The sequence below is a fragment of the Somniosus microcephalus genome, chromosome 2 (assembly GCF_052327205.1).
Source record: "Somniosus microcephalus isolate GS21.2 chromosome 2, FLI_Smic_1.0, whole genome shotgun sequence".
Taxonomy (NCBI): Eukaryota; Metazoa; Chordata; class Chondrichthyes; order Squaliformes; family Somniosidae; genus Somniosus; species Somniosus microcephalus.
In genome coordinates, this window is record NC_140988.1 from 383,100,443 (window position 1) to 383,122,697 (window position 22,255).

A 22,255-nucleotide genomic window follows, 5' to 3' on the forward strand; every position below is an offset into this window, starting at 1 on the left:
GGGGAATAGATAGGCGTTTCTGCGGCCGCAAACGAGACTCCAGGATGGTATGTTGCCTCCCTGGTGCAAGGGTCAAGGATGTCTCGGAGCGGCTACAGAGCATTTTGGAAGGGGAGGGTGAACCGCCAGTTGTCGTTGTGCATATAGGTACCAACGATATAGGTAAAAACCGGGATGAGGTCCTAAAAGCTGAATATAGGGAGTTAGGAGGTAAATTTTAAAAAGGGCCAGGTCTCTCCAGACGTTGCCGATAACCCAGACCCTTGAATCTGGGAATTCGATTCGTGCCTCTTCTCAGCATCATCTGCAGCACTTGAATATCTTCCTTGTGTCTCGGTAACCAGAGCTGGACACAGTGCTCAAGGTGGGACTGACCAGAACTGGACACAGTGCTCAAGGTGGGTCTGACCAGAACTGGACACAGTGCTCAAGGTGGGTCTGACCAGAACTGGACACAGTGCTCAAGGTGGGTCTGACCGGAACTGGACACAGTGCTAAAGGTGGGTCTGACCGGAACTGGACACAGTGCTCGAGGTGGGACTGACCAGAACTGGACACAGTGCTCAAGGTGGGACTGACCAGAACTGGACACAGTGCTCAAGGTGGGACTGACCAGAACTGGACACAGTGCTCAAGGTGGGTCTGACCAGAACTGGACAGTGCTCAAGGTGGGTCTGACCAGAACTGGACCCAGTGCTCAAGGTGGGACTGACCAGAACTGGACACAGTGCTCAAGGTGGGTCTGACCAGAACTGGACACAGTGCTCAAGGTGGGTCTGACCAGAACTGGACACAGTGCTCAAGGTGGGTCTGACCAGAACTGGACACAGTGCTCAAGGTGGGACTGACCAGAACGGGACACAGTGCTCAAGGTGGGTCTGACCAGAACTGGACACAGTGCTCAAGGTGGGACTGCCCATAACTGGACACAGTGCTCAAGGTGGGACTGACCAGAACTGGACACAGTGCTCAAGGTGGGACTGACCAGAACTGGACACAGTGCTCAAGGTGGGTCTGACCAGAACTGGACACAGTGCTCAAGGTGGGACTGACCGGAACTGGACTCACTGCTCAAGGTGGGACTGACCAGAACTGGACACAGTGCTCAAGGTGGGTCTGACCAGAACTGGACACGGTGCTCAAGGTGGGACTGACCAGAACTGGACACAGTGCTCAAGGTGGGTCTGACCAGAACTGGACACAGTGCTCAAGGTGGGTCTGACCGGAACTGAACACAGTGCTCAAGGTGGGTCTGACCAGAACTGGACACAGTGCTCAAGGAGCTGTCTGACCAGAACTAGACACAGTGCTCAAGGTGGGTCAGACCAGAACTGGACACAGTGCTCAAGGTGGGACTGACCAGAACTGGACACAGTGCTCAAGGTGGGACTGACCAGAACTGGACACAGTGCTCAAGGTGGGACTGACCAGAACTGGACACAGTGCTCAAGGTGGGTCTGACCTGAACTGGACACAGTGCTCAAGGTGGGACTGACCAGAACTGGACACAGTGCTCAAGGTGGGTCTGACCAGAACTGGACCCAGTGCTCAAGGTGGGTCTGACCAGAACTGGACACAGTGCTCAAGGTGGGACTGACCAGAACAGGACACAGTGCGCAAGGTGGGTCTGACCTGAACTGGACACAGTGCTCAAGGTGGGTCTGACCAGAACTGGACACAGTGCTCAAGGTGGGACTGACCAGAACTGGACACAGTGCTCAAGGTGGGTCTGACCAGAATTGGACACAGTGCTCAAGGTGGGTCTGACCAGAACTGGACACAGTGCTCAAGGAGCTGTCTGACCAGAACTGGACACAGTGCTCAAGGTGGGACTGACCAGAACTGGACACAGTGCTCAAGGAGCTGTCTGACCAGAACTGGACACAGTGCTCAAGGTGGGTCTGACCAGAACTGGACCCAGTGCTCAAGGTGGGTCTGACCAGAACTGGACACAGTGCCCAAGGTGGGTCTGACCAGAACTGGACACAGTGCTCAAGGTGGGAGTGACCTGAACTGGACACAGTGCTCAAGGAGCTGTCTGACCAGAGACCCTGTACAGTGTGACCGTTATCCCCTCTGACTTTTATTCTACTCTTCTAACGATGCTGTTCAACATATTACGGGCTTTGTTCACTGTTCCTCTGCATTGGTTGGACATGTTGGCTGTCCATTCGACGGAGACTCCTAGGTCTCGTTCAGCATCATCCTTATCTGTTTTAATACCATTCATGAAGTATGTGTTTTATCTACTTTTCCTTCCTGTTTACTGTACCTTACACTGTAAATTCCACCTTCCGTTGTTCTGCACACTTGCAAATTATGTCCACCTCATTCTATCATTTCGGAGCTGCCCCCTCCAACTCCCGAGCTCCTCCTAGTTTGATATCATCATCAAATTCAACCAGTTTACATTGAGTTTCTGCATCCAAGCCATTGACGCAAGTTCGAGACAGTAATAATCCCAGCACTGAGCCCTAGGGCACCCCACTCAGTACTTCCGTCCACCTCTAAGAAGTACCACCTGACAGCCAAGGGAAACCTCACAGATCTGTAAAATGGCATGCTGTCTCGAGTTATGTTGGTCTCCTACCCTAGAACAGGTGCCCAGCTCTTTGCTGTAAAGTGCTGATAAAGGGCCTGTGAAGGAAGTAAGTATTCAGAGGGGAATCATGGAACCTCATGTATTGGGAGTGGTCTGTATTAAGCCAAGTGCATTGTAACATAGCGCTGATACCTCCCACGTGTTATACTCCAGCTAGCAATAATGCTAAGGGCCGCTCCACGGCCCAAAGTTCCTGGGGTGGGTCTTTCCTCTTCCACCCCTCTGCCCCAATCAAAATTTACATGTCCTGGCCTGCTCGAATGGAGAGGCCATGTTTGAATGTGACCTGATTGGACCGAACCAGATCTGATCAATTAGGACAAAGTGTTCCTCGTGAATCTGTGCTTATGGTGCCTGTACCCAACGCGAGGCACAGCCTGTACCCAGCGCTAGGCGGTGCCGGTACCCAGCGCGAGGCGGTGCCTGTACCCAGCGCGGGGCGGTGCCTGTACCCAGCACTAGGCGGTGCCTGTACCCAGCACAAGGCGGTGCCTGTACCCAGCGCGGGGCAGTGCCTGTACCCAGCGCGGGGCGGTGCCTGTACCCAGCGCGAGGCGGTGCCTGTACCCAGCGCGAGGCGGTGCCTGTACCCAGCGCGAGGCGGTGCCTGTACCCAGCGTGAGGCGGTGCCTGTACCCAGCGCAGGGCGGTGCGTGTACCCAACACGGGGCGGTGCCTGTACCCAGCGCGGGGTGGTGCCTGCACCCAGAGCGAGGCAGTGCCTGTACCCAGCGCGGGGCGGTGCCTGTACCCAGCGCAGGGTGGTGCCTGTACCCAGCGTGAGGCGGTGCCTGTACCCAGCGTGAGGTGGTGCCTGTACCCAGCGCAGGGTGGTGCCTGCACCCAGAGCGAGGCGGTGCCTGTACCCAGCGTGAGGTGGTGCCTGTACCCAGCGCGGAGCGGTGCCTGTACCCAGCGTGAGGCGGTGTCTGTACCCAGCGTGGGGCGGTGCCTGTACCCAGCGTGAGGCGGTGCCTGTACCCAGCGTGGGGCGGTGTCTGTAGCCTTCACTTCCCCTCTCCTGAATGTGCTGGCTCTGGCGGGGATTCGGTATTGTTCCACGATGACTGGGCCCTCTCCGATCCTTCACTCGTGTGGCCATTCTTAATGCGAGAGTCTAAACAGTGAAGATCACAGGTTATTGAACCATTGGAATTTTCATAGCGAAGCCCAAGCCCATGCTATCACACACATGCACCTTTCCGATGGGGGCACTGGATAGTAATCAGAGCAGCGGCCCTGGCTGAGCTATCCTCTCCCTAACCCGGGGGTTTGGACAGTGATCCAAGAGCAGGATCACGGTGTGCACGAAGCTCTGCCAGTTGCTCGAGCTCACGCTGTGAGATTCGGAGCTTGAGGAGCGACTGGAGTCACTGCAGTGCATCAGGGAGTTCGAGAGTTTCCTGGAAGTGGGTCACCCTACTGCCACAGAAGGTGCAGGAGGTGAGGGAGTGGGTGATCACCAGACAGGGTAGGAGGAAGACTCAGATAGCGCAGGAATCCCCCAAGCCAGTGGCACTCGCTAACCGGTTTTCAGTTTTGAATACCAGGGAGGTACCAGCTCTTGGTCCGTAGCCCTGCAGGTTACGGCACTTCAAGTGCATATCGAAGAACGTTTTAAATGAGGTGAGGGTTTCTGCCTCTACCACCCTTTCAGGCAGTGAGTTCCAGACCCCCACCACCCTCTGGGTGAAAAAAGTTCTCCTCACCTCCCCTCTAATCCTTCTACCAATTACTTTAAATCTATGCCCCCCTGGTTATTGACCTCTCTGCTAAGGGAAATAGGTCCTTCCTATCCACTCTATCTGGGCCCCTCATAATTTTATACACCTCAATAAGGCCTCCCCTCGGCCTCCTCTGTTCCAGAGAAAACAACCCCAGCCTATCCAATCTTTCCTTGTAACTAAAATAGGTTGGCTCCCATTCCATATGCTCCCTTTTTTGTTAACGATGATGGAGATGACCATGGAAGGATCATTCACATCGATCAGCCTGCGAACCTTTTGCCACTTCACACTGTTCTCCAAGTGAAGAGTGCGAAGATATGAAAACAAGCTTTTTACTAAGGTTTAAATGTATTAAAGTGTTCGGATGATTTTATTTGTTTTGATGTAGGAAGAGCAGGATTACTTCACCAATGAGTCCTACACACTGTGGCTAGAGAAGAAGAACCTGCCCAATATAGTGAGGACATCTTCCAGCTTCTACAAGCCGTGCAGGACCGCCGCGGAACAGGTGCTCGAACAGCTGAGGGAGTCGGTGAAGACTGGTGAGACCAGCAGCGGCAAAAAGACGCTCAAAGTCAAGCAGCTCACAAAGCCCAAGGGTCCCTGCCGATCGGAGGGGGGTCCGGGATGGGTAAAGGCCGGGCTGCTGTGGGTGCGAAGTGGGAAGGAGAGGGGGGGGTGTCCCCGAGATCCCAGGCTCGCAAACCGTGACCTGCAACGCACCTCGCGAGGGCAAGGCCCCCGTCTGCGTGATCAAGCCAATCTGGAACGTCAGTACCAATCCGGCTATGCCCCCGGTGACGGATATCTCCAGACAGGTGGAGGCCAATCCGGATATCAGCCCGGAAATCCTGGTCCAACAGCACGACTTTGGGCCCTTTCACGAGCTGGCGCTGGACAGCGCGGGCCACCCTGAGCTGAGGGCCAAGGTTGGGATGAGATCGGAGCCCCTGCCAACCCTGCCTTTTGATGTCATCAAGAGGGAGTTGTTCCCGGGTTCCAGTTACCATAGGATAAGGATACCCGAGGAATTCAAGCCGGTGCACGTCATCGACCTCCCCAAGAAACGGCACCTGGTCAAGGCAAAGTCCGAGATAGACATGCACCTGCGCGAGTGGGTGGAGCCGAGCACACCCTGCCTCCCCGCTTCCAGCTCACGCTCCATATGCAAAGTGGAGTCTACTATCCCCACTGCAAGTACCAAAAGGACACCTGGGTCTTTGGACAATCAGTATTTATTTGAAGGTAGAACAAGGAGTCAAAGTCTCAACCATGGCTCAGTAAGTAGCATTCTCGCGACTGAATCATTAGTTTGTGGGTTCAAACCCTACTCCAGAGACCTAAGCCCCGTACTCCAGGCTGACACTCCCAATGCAGCACTGAGGGAATGCTGCACTGTCGGAGGTACCGTCTTTTGGATGAGACGTTAAACTGAGGCCCCGCTGCCCTCTCAGGTGGATGAATAAGATCCCATGGCACTATTCGAAGAGGAGCAGGGGAGTTCCCAACGGTGTCCTGGGCAATATTTACCCATCAACCAGCGTCACTATAACAGATTATCTCATTGTCGGTATACACTCTATCCTATCATGGACTCTACCCACCCACAACCCATGGACACTCTCCCCTATCACAGACTCTACCCATCCATTTAATCTCCTCCCACAGCCCATGTACACTCTATCCTATCATGGACTCTACCCTCCCATTTAATCTCCTCCCACAGCCCATGTACACTCTCCCCCATCATCGACTCTACCCTACCATTTAATCTCCTCCCACAGCCCGTGTACACTCTCCCCTATCACAGACTCTACCCACCCATTTAATCTCCTCCCACAGCCCATGTACACTCTCCCCTATCATGGACTCTACCCTCCCATTTAATCTCCTCCCACAGCCCATGTACACTCTCCCCTATCATGGACTCTACCCACACATTTAATCTCCTCCCACAGCCCATGTACACTCTCCCCTATCATGGATTCTACCTTCCCATTTAATCTCCTCCCACAGCCCATGTACACTCTCCCCTATCATGGACTCTACCCTCCCATTTAATCTCCTCCCACAGCCCATGTACACTCTCCCCTATCATGGACTCTACCCACCCATTTAATCTCCTCCCACAGCCCATGTACACTCTCCCCTATCATGGACTCTACCCTCCCATTTAATCTCCTCCCACAGCCCATGTACACTTTCCCCTATCATGGACTCTACCCACCCATTTAATCTCCTCCCACAGCCCATGTACACTCTCCCCTATCATGGACTCTACCCTCTCATTTAATCTCCTCCCACAGCCCATGTACACTCTCCCCTATCATGGACTCTACTCACCCATTTAATCTCCTCCCACAGCCCATGTACACTCTCCCCTATCATGGACTCTACCCTCCCATTTAATCTCCTCCCACAGCCCATGTACACTCTCCCCTATCACAGACTCTACCCACCCATTTAATCTCCTCCCACAGCCCATGTACACTCTCCCCTATCATGGACTCTACCCACCCATTTAATCTCCTCCCACAGCCCATGTACACTCTCCCCTATCATGGACTCTACCCACCCATTTAATCTCCTCCCACAGCCCATGTACACTCTCCCCTATCATGGACTCTAGCCCGATAAGGCCCATTATTCTTCAGCTGGAGTTTGAACCGACGCCTCTGCAATAAAATAGAGCCTCACCAATCTCCAGTCAGAGAGAACTGATCCCCATCAAACGCGACGAGATTTGAGTCCACGTTGCAGTGGTGACTCCAGTATCAGCCAGATCCCCGTCATGGAGTCCGGCCTGTATTTGAACCGAGCCGACAGGTTAAAGGTTATACGCTGTCTTAACGGACCGACTGTGCAAAGCAGCAGATTATTCTCATCTTACAAATAAAACCTGTGCGGCTCCTGTTTATTCTGTCCTTCAAAGAAACAGGAGGTGAATTAAAATACACACCACACAGAACACATCCTTAAAGAGGGTGTCTTTCCATCCTGCATTCTTTTGGACCAAAAAATATTGTTGCCTAGTTAGCTGATCTAAGTAGAAAGGAGACAAGATCAGCCAGGGTTCTTGTTCCTGATCACTGCCCAGTAAACCCTCGTGTGATACTCAGAATGCCACCTGGTGATGCTTCCCAGAGTGCAACAGTCTGCCAACACGCTGTCTGATCTCTCAAATGAAGAATAGCCCCCACCCCTCTCACCCCACCTTTCGGCCGGCCCGGGAAACACAAGGGAGAGTCGGACACTGTTGGGAGAGAGTTATCGAGGGAGATGACAGCCCTCGAAACCAGCTAGCGAAACTGAGCCTGCCTCATCAGAACAAGCATTTAATCCAGGACTTGAGAAATGGTGTTTGTGTGAGCCTCAATCTAACTGAGAGTTTAACAGTCGAGATACAGTCAGTTTCAGTAACTACCCCCCAGCGCCCTGTTACTGGCTGTATCTCTACTGATGTTAATCCAGCTCCCTCACACTGTCACTCAGTAACCCCTCCCCCAGTGCCCTGTGTTACTGACTATCTCTACTGATGTTAATCCAGCTCCCTCACACTGTCACTCAGCAACCCCTCCCCCAGTGCCATGTTACTAACTGTATCTCTACTGATGTTAATCCAGCTCCCTCACACTGTCACTCAGTAACCCTTCCCCCAGCGCCCTGTGTTACTGACTGTATCTCTACTGATGTTAATCCAGCTCCCTCACACTGTCACTCAGCAACCCTCCCCCGGCGCCCTGTGTCACTGACTGTATCTCTACTGATGTTAATCCAGCTCCCTCACACTGTCACTCAGTAACCCCTCCCCCCCGTGTGCCCTGTGTTACTGACTGTATCTCTACTGATGTTAATCCAGCTCCCTCACACTGTCACTCAGTAACCCCTCCCCCAGCACCCTGTGTTACTGACTGTATCTCTACTGATGTTAATCCAGCTCCCTCACACTGTCACTCAGTAACCCCTCTCCCCCCGGCACCCTGTTACTGGCTGTATCTCTACTGATGTTAATCCAGCTCCCTCACACTGTCACTCAGTAACCCCTCTCCCCCCGGCACCCTGTTACTGGCTGTATCTCCACTGATGTTAATCCAGCTCCCTCACACTGTCACTCAGTAACCCCTCTCCCCCCGGCACCCTGTTACTGGCTGTATCTCTACTGATGTTAATCCAGCACCCTCACACTGTCACTCAGCAACCCTCCCCCAGCGCCCTGTGTCACTGACTGTATCTCTACTGATGTTAATCCAGCTCCCTCACACTGTCACTCAGTAACCCCTCCCCCGGTGCCGTGTGTTACTGACTGTATCTCTACTGATGTTAATCCAGCTCCCTCACACGGTCACTCAGCAACCCCTCCCCCAGTGCACTGTGTCACTGACTGTATCTCTACTGATGTTAATCCAGCTCCCTCACACTGTCACTCAGTAATCCCTCTCCCCCAGCACCCTGTGTTACTGACTGTATCTCTACTGATGTTAATCCAGCTCCCTCACACTGTCACTCAGTAACCCCTCCCCCCAGCACCCTGTGTTACTGACTGTATCTCTACTGATGTTAATCCAGCTCCCTCACACTGTCACTCAGTAACCCCTCCCCCAGTGCCCTGTTACTAACTGTATCTCTACTGATGTTAATCCAGCTCCCTCACACGGTCACTCAGCAACCCTCCGCCAGCGCCCTGTGTCACTGACTGTATCTCTACTGATGTTAATCCAGCTCCCTCACACGGTCACTCAGCAACCCTCCGCCAGCGCCCTGTGTCACTGACTGTATCTCTACTGATGTTAATCCAGCTCCCTCACACTGTCACTCAGCAACCCTCCCCCAGCGCCCTGTGTTACTGACTGTATCTCTACTGATGTTAATCCAGCTCCCTCACACGGTCACTCAGCAACCCTCCGCCAGCGCCCTGTGTCACTGACTGTATCTCTACTGATGTTAATCCAGCTCCCTCACACGGTCACTCAGCAACCCTCCGCCAGCGCCCTGTGTCACTGACTGTATCTCTACTGATGTTAATCCAGCTCCCTCACACTGTCACTCAGCAACCCTCCCCCAGCGCCCTGTGTTACTGACTGTATCTCTACTGATGTTAATCCAGCTCCCTCACACTGTCACTCAGTAACCCCTCTCCCCCAGTGCCCTGTTACTGACTGTATCTCTACTGATGTTAATCAAGCTCCCTCACACTGTCACTCAGTAACCCCTCTCCCCCAGTGCCCTGTTACTGACTGTATCTCTACTGATGTTAATCCAGCTCCCTCACACTGTCACTCAGTAACCCCTCCCCCAGCGTCCTGTGTCACTGACTGTATCTCTACTGATGTTAATCCAGCTCCCTCACACTGTCACTCAGTAACCCCTCCCCCCAGCGCCCTGTGTCACTGACTGTATCTCTACTGATGTTAATCCAGCTCCCTCACACTGTCACTCAGTAACCCCTCCCCCAGCGCCCTGTTACTGGCTGTATCTCTACTGATGTTAATCCAGCTCCCTCACACTGTCACTCAGTAACCCCTCCCCCAGCGCCCTGTTACTGGCTGTATCTCTACTGATGTTAATCCAGCTCCCTCACACTGTCACTCAGTAACCTCTCCCCCAGCGTCCTGTGTCACTGACTGTATCTCTACTGATGTTAATCCAGCTCCCTCACACTGTCACTCAGTAACCCCTCCCCCAGCGCCCTGTGTTACTGACTGTATCTCTACTGATGTTAATCCAGCTCCCTCACATCAGTAACCCCTCCCCCCAGCACCCTGTGTTACTGACTGTATCTCTACTGATGTTAATCCAGCTCCCTCACACTGTCACTCAGTAACCCCTCCCCCAGTGCCCTGTGTTACTGGCTGTATCTCTACTGATGTTAATCCAGCTCCCTCACACTGTCACTCAGTGACCCCTCCCCCCAGCGCCCTGTGTTACTGACTGTATCTCTACTGATGTTAATCCAGCTCCCTCACACTGTCACTCAGTAACCCCTCTCCCCCAGCGCCCTGTGTTACTGACTGTATCTCCACTGATGTTAATCCAGCTCCCTCACTGTCACTCAGTAACCTCTCTCCCCAGCACCCTGTGTTACTGACTGTATCTCTACTGATGTTAATCCAGCTCCCTCACACTGTCACTGAGTAACCACCCCCCCCACCAGTGCCCTGTGTTACTGACTGTATCTCTACTGATGTTAATCCAGCTCCCTCACACTGTCACTCAGTAACCCCCCCCCACCAGTGCCCTGTGTTACTGACTGTATCTCTACTGATGTTAATCCAGCTCCCTCACACTGTCACTCAGTAACCTCGCCCCAGTGCCCTGTGTTACTGACTGTACCTCTACTGATGTTAATATTACTCCCTTCTAGTGTTAGCCTCAGCACAACACAATGCAAGTTCTGCCGATTGGAAAGCAAAAATTCAACAGAAAGTAAGTGCAGAGGTTTTTTTGGAAGGAGCGGAGGTGGAGAGACACCACATTTTAAGTGGAATTGAAGTGAAATTTGCATTAAACTGAGCAAGGTTTACTGGAAGCATCAATGACCATGTACAGCAATCATCCACTCCATTATAAAATGGCAACGTTTACATTTAATACATCGCGTGGGGAGCTCCGATGGAGACCCCTCCAAATGGAACAAGATTTGTTTTTTGTTGTGTGTTTGAAGTCCTTCTAAATTTCAAAATCTGTGCAAAAATAATGCGTTTAAAATCACCTTCCAACAGAAATTCCTTCAGGGAGGAGGGACCATTTAAAGAAAAAAAATCAAACATTAATTCCAAATTAAAGTCCAAGGCAGGAGCTCATCATCCTCCGTGTTATTCAGTTTCATGATCTCTCTGCTCCCTCCCCTCCTCCATCCTCTCCATCAGTTCTGCTACTGCTCGTGAACGTATACACTCGGTGGCTGTCAGTACATCTTCTGTCGACTGGGCAGGATTGCCTCTTTGATGAAGGTGAAGATCACTAGGATACCCGATCGCTTACTCCTCTTACCCTTTGTGAAGTAGTTCGACACGACGTCATCTGTGGAAAATCAAGGAAACTATAAGCCAACCAATTAATCCACCAAACTATAAACTAACTATTCAACTCACAAACCAATCCACAAACCAACCATTCAACCCATGAACCAATCGATCAATCCACCAACCATTCAACCCATGAACCAATCGATCAATCCACCAGCCATTCAACCCATGAACCAATCGACCAATCCACCAACCAACCAACCATTCAACCCATGAACCAATCGACCAATCCACCAACCAACCAACCATTCAACCCATGAACCAATCGATCAATCCACCAACCATTCAACCCATGAACCAATCCACCAACGAACCAACCATTCAACCCATGAACCAATCGACCAATCCACCAACCAACCCTTCAACCCATGAACCAATTGACCAGTCCACCAACCAACCAGTCAACCCATGAACCAATCGACCAAACCATAAACTAACCACTCAACCAGTAAATTAACCATTCAGCCCATAAACTGATCAACCAAACTACCATTCAGCCCATTAACCGATCCACCAAACCAAAAACCTGCCGACAGTATTAAGGACGGGCGTCTCGACACTCACCTCCGTGCTGAATTGTGGACGGAAGGACGTTCTCTCCAGCGGACAGTGACACAAAGAAGGAGAAAGGGGTTATCCACAGGCACAGTGTGAAGTAAGCTAGTACCTGGACAGAACACAGGAGAACGAGACGTTTGAGTAACCAAAATATTAACCGAGTAACCAAACGAATGACCGAATAACCAACAATAGGTTTCCAATCCAATGTATAAACCCTTCGCTGTAGCTTTTCCAATGCCAAGGTAACTAGAATCAAACAGGAGCAGGAAAAAGCCACCGGTCCATTCATTCCACACAATCCGGCAGCAATTCCTCCTCCTGGACTTCACTCAATCGTCCAACCTCCCGACAGAGCCAAACAACCACAGATGGACTTCCAAGATCTCCAGAAACTGCCCCAACACCAACTGGCACTGAGCAAAACATATCTTCATCGTCACTGGATCAAAATCCTGGGATTCCCTACCTAACAGCACTATGGGAGCACCTTCACCACATGAACTGCAGCAGTTCAAGAAGGTGGCTCACCACCCCAAGGGCAACTTGGGATGGGCAATAAATGCCAGCCTTGCCAGCAACGCCTAAAAACCAACAAAATATAACAAACCCTCTCGCTTGCCCTCAGCATACGGAAGAACACATTGGGAATTCAGACTCTGAGGACACCACACCTGGAACGACTGTCTGCCCATTAGTTTCAAACGGCCGGTAGGTGGTCGGGGCCGTGAGACTGCTCGCCCAACCCACGTGCCGGGACTCCTGTCGCACGAAGCTCTGGGACAAGCCACACCCACTCTCTCCACAGAGACAGAGCCTAGCGGCTCAGGCCCCACTGTGCTTTTACCATCCTTCCCTGGTTAACTTATTGGTGGTTATGTTACTGGACTGGTAATCCAGAGCGCGCGAGTTCAAATCCCACCACGGCCCTTTGAGAATCTGAATTCACTTAATAAAAAGCTGGTCTCAGTAAAAGTGACACGAAGCTGTCAGATTGTCGTAAGAAAATTAACTGGTTCACTAAAGGCCCTTTAGGGAAGGAAACCTGCCGTCCTTACTCGGTCTGGGCTGATCTGTGACTCCAGTCCCACAACAACATGGTTGATTCTTAGCTGCCCCCTGAAGAGGCCTAACAAGTCACTCAGTTGTTTCAAACTCTGGGCAACTAAAGATGGGCAATAAATGCTGGTCTTCCAAAGATGCTCACATGACAAAAATGATTTTTTTTAAAATCCACAGCTTAGTTACTTGTTGGGTGATATATTTCCCCTCGACTGACCCCCAACTTCCTCATTTTTAACTTGTGGGGTTCGAACCTTATTTGCTTGGGTCTCTTCACAAGCGAGAAGCTTCAATTGGGACTTGTCATTCTGACACAGTTAAAGGAAGCCACTACACTCAGTGCGTTGGGGTATCTGCGACATCCCACCTTCGCCACTGCCCGAGTGACTCGATGGTCTCCAATCCATCGGAGGGGGTCAAAAGAGCATAAGAAATAGGAGCAGGAGGAGGCCATTCGGCCTCTCGATCCTGCTTCGCCATTTAATGAGATCATGGCTGATCTGATCTTGGGCTCAGCTCCACTTCCCTGCCCGCTCCCCATAACCCTTCACTCCCTTATTGTTCAAAAATCTGTCTCTCTCCACCTTAAATATATTCAGTGACCCAGCCTCCACAGCCCTCTGGGGCAGAGAATTCCAGATTTACGACCCTCAGAGAAGAAATTCCTCATCTCAGTTTTAAATGGGCGACCCCTTATTCTGAAACTATGCCCCCTAGTTCTAGATTCCCCCAGGGGAAACAATGGCCACTCATTTCAGTCTCTTCACACAGAGCGGCTCAACACAACTCGGACAGACACTGCCGCCCACAGTACACTGGCTTACCTCAGTGAAGGGGTAGTACTCTTCGGCAAAGTGTTGAAATGCCAGGTAATGGTTATAGACCACCAGCACTGTGGGAACAAGTAAAACCACCATCAACCTCCACACACACGGCACACTAGTTATATTAAATAATATACATGTCCACAGAGACGTCAGTTCACTGTACAACAGGAGGGTACAGTACTGGGGGGGCACAGGTCTGACACTGTATAATACGGTACAGTACTGGTGGGTACAGGTCTGTCACAGTGTAGCACTGGGGTACAGTACTGGTGGGTACAGGTCTGTCACTGTATAACACTGGGGTACAGCACTGGTGGGGACAGGTCTGTCACTGTATAACACTGGGGTACAGTACTGGTGGGTACAGGTCTGTTACTGTATAACACGGGTACAGTACTGGTGGGTACAGGTCTGTCACTGTATAACACTGGGGTACAGGACTGGTGGGTACAGGTCTGTCACTGTATAACACTGGGGTACAGTACTGGTGGGTACAGGTCTGTCACAGTATAACACTGGGGTACAGGACTGGTGGGTACAGGTCTGTCACAGTGTAACACTGGGGTACAGTACTGATGGGTACAGGTCTGTCACTATATAACACTGGTGCACAGTACTGGTGGGTACAGGTCTGTCACAGTATAACACTGGGGTACAGTACTGGTGGGTACAGGTCTGTCACTGTATAACACTGAGGTACAGTACTGGTGGGTACAGGTCTGTCACAGTATAACACTGGGGTACAGTACTGGTGGGTACAGGTCTATACTGCCGTGTTATACAGTGACAGGCCTGTACCCACCAGTACTGTACCCCAGTGTTATACAGTGACAGACCTGTACCCACCAGTGCTGTACCCCAGTGTTACAGTGACAGACCTGTACCCACCAGTACTGTACCCGTGTTATACAGTAACAGACCTGTACAAACCAGTACTGCACCCCAGTGTTATACAGTGACAGACCTGTCCCCACCAGTGCTGTACCCCAGTGTTATAGTGAAAGAACTGTACCCACCACTACTGTACCCCAGTGTTATACAGTGATAGACCTGTACCCACCAGTACTGTACCCGTGTTATACAGTGACAGACCTGCACCCACCAGTACTGTACCCCAGTGTTATAGTGACAGACCTGTACCCACCAGTACTGTACCCGTGTTATACAGTAACAGACCTGTACAAACCAGTACTGCACCCCAGTGTTATAGTGACAGACCTGTCCCCACCAGTGCTGTACCCCAGTGTTATAGTGAAAGAACTGTACCCACCAGTACTGCACCCCAGTGTTATACAGTGACAGACCTGTCCCCACCAGTGCTGTACCCCAGTGTTATAGTGAAAGAACTGTACCCACCAGTACTGCACCCCAGTGTTATACAGTGACAGACCTGTACCCAACAGTACTGTACCCCAGTGTTATACAGTGATAGACCTGTGCCCACCAGTACTGTACCCGTGTTATACAGTGACAGACCTGTACCCACCAGTACTGTACCCCAGTGTTATACAGTGACAGACCTGTACCCACCAGTACTGTACCCTAGTGTTATACAGTGACAGACCTGTACCCACCAGTACTGTAACCCAGTGTTATACAGTGACAGACCTGTCCCCACCAGTACTGTACCCCAGTGTTATACAGTGACAGACCTGTCCCCACCAGTACTGTACCCCAGTGTTATACTGTGACAGACCTGTATTCACCAGTACTGTACCCCAGTGGGGAGTGAAGGGTAGAGGCATTGAGCAGGTGCCCGTACCCCAGCCACAGTCACGCACTGATGAGCCAATTGGCAAAGAAGAAGACAGGGTCATACACCAAGCACTGAGATGGGTACTTACCGCAGGACAATATAAAATTGGGTGATGTGAGCAGGATGTATGGAAACGTCTGTAAAAGACCAAAGTGGACGAGGTTTGTGAAGAGTCCGACTCCAATCATTAACATGGGGAAATTCTCAAAGAGGTAGAGACCAACCAGCACTCCCGTGGAGAACTGAGGAGTCAAGAAAGAGATTTGAAGACAAACAACAACTTGCATTTATAGATCACCATTAATGTAGAAACACATAGAATTACATCGAGTTACAGCAAGTCTACAGCACAGAAACAAGTCATCCACCGAACTGCTCCGTGCCGGTGTTTATGCTCCACACGAGCCTCCTCCCAGCCCTCTTCATCTCACCCCATCAACATATCCTCCTATTCCTTTCTCCCTCATGTGCTTATCAAGCCCTGGACCTTGTCCAACAGGTACAAGGTACTTGCTGCCTGTATGGATGAGGAAAAGGACTACAGGGAGGATGGGCAAACTGACCACAGCACCGTGGTTCAGGGGGCCATCCAAGTGGGGGGAGAAGGAAGGAATGTGGTAGTAGTAGGGGACGGTATAGTCAGGGGGATAGATACTGTTCTCTGCAGCCGTGAAAGAGAGTCCTGTTGCCTGCCAGGGTTAAGGATATCTCCTCGCGGCTGGAGAAGAACTTGGAGTGGAAGGGGGAGGATCCAGTTGTTGTGGTCCATGTAGGACCCAACGACATCGGTAGAACTAAGAATGAGGTTCTGCTGAGGGAGTTTGAGGAGCTAGGGTCTAAATTAATTAATAAGCAGAACCACAAGGGTAATAATCTCTGGATTACTACCTGAGCCACGTGCAAATTGGCATAGGGTCAAGCAGATCAGAGAGTTAAATGCATGGCTCAAAGAGTGGTGTGGGAAAAAGGGGTTTCAATTCATGGGGCACTGGCACCAGTACTGGGGAAAGAGGGAGCGTCCTGGCGAATTGAATAACTAGGGCTGTAGATAGGGCTTTAAACTAAAAAAAAGGGGGGGGGAGGGGTCGGGTGAGGGGAAATTTAGAAATCTAAAGAGAAAGGTCAAGACAATAGAGCAGGGTCGCGATTTGGGTAAAAATAAGCAGAGTGTGACAGGAAGGGACAGAGAGTTTAACGGTAGCAGTGCAGCAGAGGATAAGGTCAAAGCAAGGAATAATGGTTAAAAAAAAATTTAATTAAAGGCTCTTTATCTGAATGCACGAAGCATTCGTAACAAGATAGACGAACTAGAGGCACAAATAGAGATAAATGGGTTTGATCTAATAGCCATTATAGAGACGTGGTTGCAAGGTGACCAAGGTTGGGAACTAAATGTTCCAGGGTACTTGACATTTCGAAAAGACAGGCATAATGGAAAAGGAGGGGGAGTAGCTTGATAATAAAGGATGACATAAGGACAGAAGCGAGAAAAGATCTCGGCTCGGAAGATCAGGAAGTAGAATCAGTATGGGTGGAGATAAGGAATAACAAGGGGCAGAAGACACTGGTAGGGGTAGTATATAGGCCTCCTAGCAGTAGCTATACCGTTGGACAGAATATTAATCAAGAAATAGTAGGAGCTTGCAACAAAGGTAATGCAATAAACGTGGGGGGCTTTAGTCTTCATATAGACTGGACAGATCAAATTGGCAAAGGTAGTCTGGAGGACAAGTTCATGGAATGCATTCTGGACAGTTTCCGAGAACAATATGTCATGGAACCAACCAGGGAACAGGCTATTATAGATCTTGTATTGTGTAATGAGACAGGGTTAATTAGCAATCTCATAGTAAAGGATCCTCTGGGGCAGAGTGATCATAATATGATAGAATTTCACATTAATTTTGAGAGTGACTTGCCTAAGTCTGAAACTAGAGTCTTAAACTTAAATAAAGCCAATTACATAGGTATGAGGGGCGAGTTGGCTAAGGCAGATTGGAAAAATAGATTAAAAGGTATAGCGGTAGGTAAGCAGTGGCTAGCATTTAAAGAAACATTTCATAATTCTCAACAAAAATACATTCCATTGAGAAACAAAAACTCCACAGGAAAAGTGATCCAACCGTGGCTAACTAAAAAAAGTTAAGGATAGCGTTAGTTTAAAAGAAGCAGCTTATAATGTTGCAAAGAATAATAGTAGGCCTGAGGATTGGGAGAGTTTCAGAAACCAGCAAAGGTTGACCAAAAAATTGATAAAAAGGTTAAAAATAGAATGAGAGAAAACTAGCAAGAAATATAAAAGCAGATTGTAAGAGTTTCTACAAGTATGTAAAAAGGAAAAGAGTAGCAAAGGTAAACGTTGGTCCCTTAGAGGCTGAGACAGGAGAAATTATTATGGGGAATAAGGAAATGGCAGAAACGTTAAACAAATATTTTGTATCTGTCTTCACAGTAGAAGACACAAAAAGCCTACCAAAAATGGTGGGGAACCAAGGGTCTAATGAGAGTGAGGAACTGAACGTAATTAATATAAGTAGAGAAAAAGTACTAGAGAAACTAATGGGACTAAAAGCCGATAAATCCCCTGGACCTGACGGCCTACATCCTAGGGTTCGAAAAGAGGTGGCTGAAGAGATAGTGGATGCATTGGTTTTGATCTTCCAAAATTCCCCAGATTCTGGAATGGTCCCAGCAGATTGGAAGGTCACAAATGTAGCACCGTTATTCAAGAAAGGAGGGAGAGAAAAAACAGGGAACTACAGGCCAGTTAGCCTGACATCAGTCACCGGGAAAATGCTGGAATGCATTGTTAAGGAAGTGGTGTCAAGTCACTGAGAGAATCATAACATGATTAGGTAGAGTCAACATGGTTTTAGGAAAGGGAAATCGTGTTTGACAAATTTATTAGAGCTTTTTGAGGATGTAACTAACAGGGTAGATAAAGGGGAACCAGTGGATGTAGTATATTTGGATTTCTGAAAGGCATTCGAGAAGGTGCCACATAAAAGATTATAACACAAGATTAGGACTCATGGGGTTGGGGGTAATATAGTAGCATGGATAGAGGATTGGAAAACAGAGAGTAGGGATAAACGGGTATTTTTCAGGTTGGCAGGCTGTAACTAGTGGGGTGCCGCAAGGATCAGTGTTGTGGCCTCAGCTATTTACAATCTATATTAATGACCTAGATGAAGGGACCGAGTGTAATGTATCCAAGTTTGCTGACGATACAAAGCTAGGTGGGACAGTAAGCTGTGAGGAGAACACAAAGAGTCTTAAAGACCTCTATCAGGTCACCCCTTAGTCTTCTCTTTTCTAGAGAAAAGAGCCCCAGCCTGTTCAGTCTTTCCTGTTAGTTATAACCTCCCAGTTCTGGCATCATTCTAGTGAATCTTATTTGCACCTGCTTCAGTGCCTCTACATCCTTTTTGCAATATGGAGACCAGAACAGTTCACTATATGCCAAGTGTGGTCTAACGGCCCAACGCACTTCACAGCGGGAGAAATGGGCACAAAGCGGCATTGAGAGAGCGAGGCCGAGGCAGCTCAAGGCTCTGCCCGCAACTGTATGGTGATAGGACAGGGAGGGGATGTAAGGGAGAGCAACCGAGGGCATGGGGTGGCGTGTAAGGGCCAGGAGACTGCAGCGGTAGGATGGGACAAGGCCTTGGAGGGGTTTGAATTTGACGTGTTTGGAGCAAGTGGGAGGGAATAGGCTTATAGGCGCGGGGGACGGAGTGCAGACAGGTCACGAGTTCTGGACGGTCGGGTTTTGCGTAGGGCGGGGCTCGGGGGCCATCGAGGTGGGCGCAAAGGAAGTGAAGTGTCAGCTGAGGATCGTGCGAGGACTGAGGGTTGGTGTGGTGGTGGATAGTATGTGTTTGGAAGCTCTGTTGTGGATTGAACCAGACACCCAGGTTAGGCAGCACCTGGTTCAGCCTCAGCGGGCAGCTTTGCCGGTGTTGGTAGCAACGAATTTCATGGGTGCCGAAGAGGTCAAGTGAAAGAAACATAGAAGACAGGAGCAGGAGTAGGCCATTCGGCCCCTCGAGCCTGCTCCACCATTCAATGCGATCATGGCTGATCATCCAAATTCAGTATCCGGTCCCTGCCTTCTCCCCATATCCCTTGATCCCTTTAGCCTTAAGAAATATATCTAACTCCTTCTTGAATATATTTAATGAATTGGCCTCTACTGCCTTCTGTGGTGGACAATTCCACAGGTTCACCACTCTCTGGGTGAAGAAATTCCTCCTCATCTCTGTCCTAAATGGCCTACCCCTTATCCTTAGACTGTGACCCCTGGTTCTGGACTCCCCGACCATCGGGAACATCCTTCCTGCATCTAGTCTGTCCAGTCCTGTTAGAATTTTATAAGTTTCAATGAGATCCCCTCTCATTCTTCTAAACTCCAGCGAGTATAAGCCCAATCGACCCAATCTCTCCTCATACGTCATTCCTGCCATCCCAGGTATCAGCCTGGTGAATCTTCGCTGCACTCCCTCCATGGCAAGAACATCCTTCCTCAGATAAGGCGACCAAAACTGCACACAATACTCAAGGTGCGGTCTCACCAAGGCCCTGTACAACTGCAGCAAGACATCCTTGCTCCTGTACTCGAACCCTCTCGCTACGAAGGCCAACATACCATCTGCCTTCTTAACTGCCTGCTGCACCTGCATGCTTACCTTCAGCGACTGGTGCACAAGGACACCCAGGTCTCGTTGCACTTCCCCTTCTCCCAATCTATTGCCGTTCAGATCTGCCTTCCTGTTTTTGCCACCAAAGTGGATAACCTTGCATTTATCCACGTTATACTGCATCTGCCATGCTTCTGCCCAATCACCCAACCTGTCCAAACCTGAAAGGAGGGTCAGAGGCCACGACCAGGGATGGGTCATAAAAATCAGCCTTGCCAGCGACATAGACAGATTGGTGAAATGGGCAGACACATGGCAGATGCAATTTAATGCGGGTAAGTGTGAAGTGATGCACGAGAGGCAGTATAATCTAAATGGTGCTGTTTTGAGGGGCGTGCAAGAACAGAGGGACCTGTTCACAAATCTTTGAAGGTGGCAGGGTAAGTTGATGAGGCAGTTAAGAAAGCGAATGTGACACTTGGTTTTGTAAATAGGGGCATTGAATACAAAAACAAGGAAGTCATCAAAACCTTCACAAATCACTGGTTGGGCCCCAGCTGGAGTATTGTGGACAATTCCGGGCACCGCACTTTAGGAAGGATGTCAAGGCCTTGGAGAGGGTGCAGGGGAGATTTACCAGAATGGTACCGGGGATGAGGGACTTCAGTTATGTGGAGAGGCTGGAATTATTCTCCTTAGAGCAGGGAAGATTAAGGGGAGATTTAATAGAGGTATTCAAAATTATGAGCAGTTTGGATAGAGCAAGTTGGGAGAAACTGTTTCCTCTGGCACGGGGTCAGTAACCAGAGGTCATCGACTTAAAATAATTGGCAGAAGAACTAGAGGAGAAATGAGGACATTTGTTTTCCACACAGAGGGTTGATATGATCTGGAATGCACTCCCTGAAAGGGTGGTGCAATTGGATTTCATAGGAACAGAAGCCGGCCATTCAGCCCCTCGAGCCTGTTCCACCATTCAGTGACTGACCTGTGACCTAACTCCATAGACCCGCCTTTGCCCCATATCCTTCAATACCTTTGGTTAACAAAAGCTAGCAATCTCCGATTTAAAATTAACAATTGATCTAGCATTGATTGCCGTTTGCGGAAGAGAGTTTCCACACTTCTACCACCCTTTGTGTGTAGAAGTGTTTCCTAATTTCACTCCTGAAAGGTCTGGCTCTCATTTTTAGACTCTGCCCCCTAGTCCTAGAATCCCCAACCAGCAGAAATAGTTTCTCTCTATCTACCCTATCTGTTCCCCTTAATATCCTGAAAACTTCGATCAGATCACCCGTAACCTTCTAAACTCCAGGGAATACAACCCTAGTTTGTGTAAGCTCACCTCGTAACTTAACCCTTGCAGTCTGGGTATCATTTCAAAAGGCAACTGGACATGCACTGTGCCCAGCTACGAGGGAATTCCTGCCCAGTGATCAGGAGAGGGAACCCCAGTTACCCTGTCTGCTGTGTCCCACAATCCCAGTGTAAACAAGGATCCCGCCCACCCACCCCCAGTGCTCACAGCCCCAGCCCTCCCCCCCCAGTCACGTGCGAGACACTCACCCATATCATATACTTGATGATACGACTGGTGATGACCGTGTATTCTTCTATTAATTCTGCCAGATAGTACAAGCCTGCAGCTGTTGACAGAGAGAGACACACACGTTACATACCGGCAACCCGATCCAATGCAAAGGGCGGGGGGGGGGGAACGAGAGAGAAGGGGGGGGAGCGAGCGAGAAGGGGGGGGAGCGAGCGAGAAGGGGGGAGAGCGAGCGAGAAGGGGGAGAGAGCGAGAAGGGGGGAGAGAGCGAGAAGGGGGGAGAGAGCGAGAAGGGGGGAGAGCGCGAGAAGGGGGGAGAGCGCGAGAAGGGGGGAGAGCGCGAGAAGGGGGGAGAGCGCGAAAAGGGGGGAGAGAGCGAGAAGGGGGGAGAAAGCGAGAAGGGGGGAGAGAGCGAGAAGGGGGGAGAGAGCGAGAAGGGGGGAGAGTGCGAGAAGGGGGGAGAGAGCGAGAAGGGGGGAGAGAGCGAGAAGGGGGGAGAGAGCGAGAAG

General features: G+C 50.3%; 1 protein-coding gene and 1 pseudogene across 1 annotated transcript; one reads left to right on the forward strand and one right to left on the reverse strand.

The window, feature by feature from the left end:
- Positions 1-2,764: 2,764 nt before the first annotated feature.
- On the forward strand, positions 2,765-5,864 carry LOC147123801 (uncharacterized; annotated as a pseudogene).
- A 4,966-nt stretch (positions 5,865-10,830) lies between these two features.
- Positions 10,831-21,853, reverse strand: LOC147123802 (protein TEX261-like; the record flags this gene model as incomplete). Its single annotated transcript, XM_085976184.1, has 5 exons — positions 10,831-11,349; positions 11,919-12,021; positions 13,799-13,866; positions 15,646-15,799; positions 21,764-21,853. Coding segments are annotated over 5 exons (531 nt in total), but the record flags the coding sequence as incomplete, so codon positions are not given.
- Between the last annotated feature and the right edge of the window lie 402 nt (positions 21,854-22,255).